Source organism: Quercus suber, unplaced genomic scaffold, assembly GCF_002906115.3.
Source record: "Quercus suber isolate HL8 unplaced genomic scaffold, Cork oak 2.0 scaffold_827, whole genome shotgun sequence".
NCBI lineage: Eukaryota > Viridiplantae > Streptophyta > Magnoliopsida > Fagales > Fagaceae > Quercus > Quercus suber.
Window position 1 is genome coordinate 46,106 of NW_027070257.1, and position 2,275 is coordinate 48,380.

The following is a 2,275-nucleotide window of genomic DNA, read 5'->3' on the forward strand; positions in this document are numbered from 1 at the left end:
CAGTGGCGGAGCCAGGATTTTAGTTTAGAGGGGGCAAAATTAAAAAAATAATATTAAAAGTAAAATTAATCTAAAAAATATTAATCAATAATAATAACAAAATAAATAAATAATTACAAGAAAATATGAATATATTTTATAGTATTAAAATAAATAAACAAAAATAACCAATTCATAGTCATAGCTACTACAAATTTTACTAACTGATATGGTAAAAATGTGATTAGTGTTACTTAAACAATATAATAAATATATGTTTGAAATTATTTTTTTGTGGTTAGTGAGATGCCAATTTGTAAAATATAAGTAATAAAATTTGTAATATATTTAACATCACTCAATAATAAAATGTTGAAAGATATCATGAAAATTGTGAAAATAATGATATTAAATAAAAAAAATAGTGAAATAGGTGCAACACTGGGACACACAAAAGCTGCTTATAACTTATACGAATGGTTAAATTGGTGAAAAGGTACATGGTTTGGTCTTTGAGAGTAATTTCCTTTTCCTTTCTTTTTCCTGTCACTTTCAAGTGGGAGTTCTTTTTTTCTTTTTCTTTTTTTCTCTATGTCAGGGAGTAACTAGAGTAGACTACAAATGCAAGGATATTTTAGGAGTCAGGGGGGGCAGGTGCCCCCTCTCGCCCCCCTCTGGCTTCGCCCTTGATAATAATAATGGGTTTGTAGGATAAATGATTATCATGAGTTTTGGAAATAAATATTATGAATATTGTGATATAAGATAAATAATGACTATGAGTTTATAATATGATATGAAATAAATAAATGTCATGGGTTTAAGATAAATAATCATAATTTTCCATGGGCTTTTATAAGATGATTGCCATGGATTTTGAAAATAGATAATTGTCATAGATTTCATGGGTTTGTAATATTATAGTAATAGGTTTAAGAACTTAAAGTATTGTTCATCATTGGACTTATAAGTGAAATACTTATGATATAGTATTTTGCCAAGTATCAATAAACTTGGGTTTATGATAAAATAGTATTAAATAGTTAGCTTATACTTTTGATAAAATAGTACCAAATAGTTAGCTTGGGCTTTTGATGTTGTCAATAAGAATTGAGCTTTTTTGATGTTGTCAACGAGAACTGGGCTTTTGATGTTGCCAATAAAAATTAGGTTTTTGATGTTGCCAGCGAGAACTGGGCCTTTGATGTTGCTAATGAGAATTGGGTTTTTAATGTTGTCAATGAGAATTAGAATTTTTTTGATATTGTCAGTAAGAATTGGGCTTTTGATAAATAAATTGACATGGGTTTAAATAATAGGCTTTGATCATGGATTTGAATTCCGTTAATAAAATTGTTTTGCCATGGACTTCAATCATGGGTTTTTTAAATATTGCCAAGTATAAGTATTCTTGGGCTTTAAATAGAATGGAATGTGTGTATTGGGCTCATAAGGCCGGTCTTGGGCTTAACTAAATAATAATAATAAAATATGATAAAATATGATTTTTTTGGATTTTTTGTGATAGTTTATATCATAACCCAATTTAGATAATAAGATATGAAATATTTGTAGTTAACATAATAATAGGGCAAAAAAATATTTGGGAAAAGCCCAATAACTTATTAGTGGTGTTTGACAATGAATAGGTCGTACTTAAAAGAAATGTAGCCTAACACAATCTATTCATGTTATTTCCAGAATTCAAATTCTACCCCCTTCTTTAGTCATATAATTATTAATTATTGTACGGAAAAAGTTAATGGGTGCTCAAAAGGTGTTGGTTTATAAACTTTTTAGTGGTGTTTGAAAATGAATAGGTCGTACTTAAAAAAAATGTAGCCTAACACAATCTATTCATGTTATTTCCAGAATTCAAATTCTACCCCCTTCTTTAGTCATATAATTATTAATTATTGTACGGAAAAAGTTAATGGGTGCTCAAAAAGTGTTGGTTTATAAACTTTTTTATGAAAAAAGAAAAAAGTAACTTTTTAACAACTTTTTATATTTCTCATGAAAGTAAATATCAAATATTTCCTAAAATTATTCATTAACATAGAGAAATGCTAATGCCACAAAAAATATTAAAACTTTTACCACAACTCGTCGTGTGGTAATAAGTTGTGAGTGGTGGAGATGTGTACCCCTATGGACCCATTATGTTTTCTCCACCACTATTTTTGTAGTACTAGTTCTCATTAAAAATTTCCTAATGCCCTAAGGGCGCGCATTGGAAAAAAAAAAACCACTTCTCATCTAATATTCACAATTAATACACTAGTGTACACATTTT

The 2,275-nt window shown here is 28.1% G+C and overlaps 1 protein-coding gene across 1 annotated transcript in view; it reads left to right on the forward strand.

Moving 5' to 3' along the window:
- The window catches only part of LOC111995617 (uncharacterized), a 9,544-nt gene extending 8,314 nt beyond the window's left edge, over positions 1 to 1,230 (forward strand). The window contains exon 4 of the mRNA XM_065767592.1: positions 1,150 to 1,230. Within this exon, the coding sequence (XP_065623664.1) occupies positions 1,150 to 1,230 (81 nt within the window). The remainder of the gene's footprint in view (positions 1 to 1,149) is intronic.
- Positions 1,231 to 2,275: the final 1,045 nt, after the last annotated feature.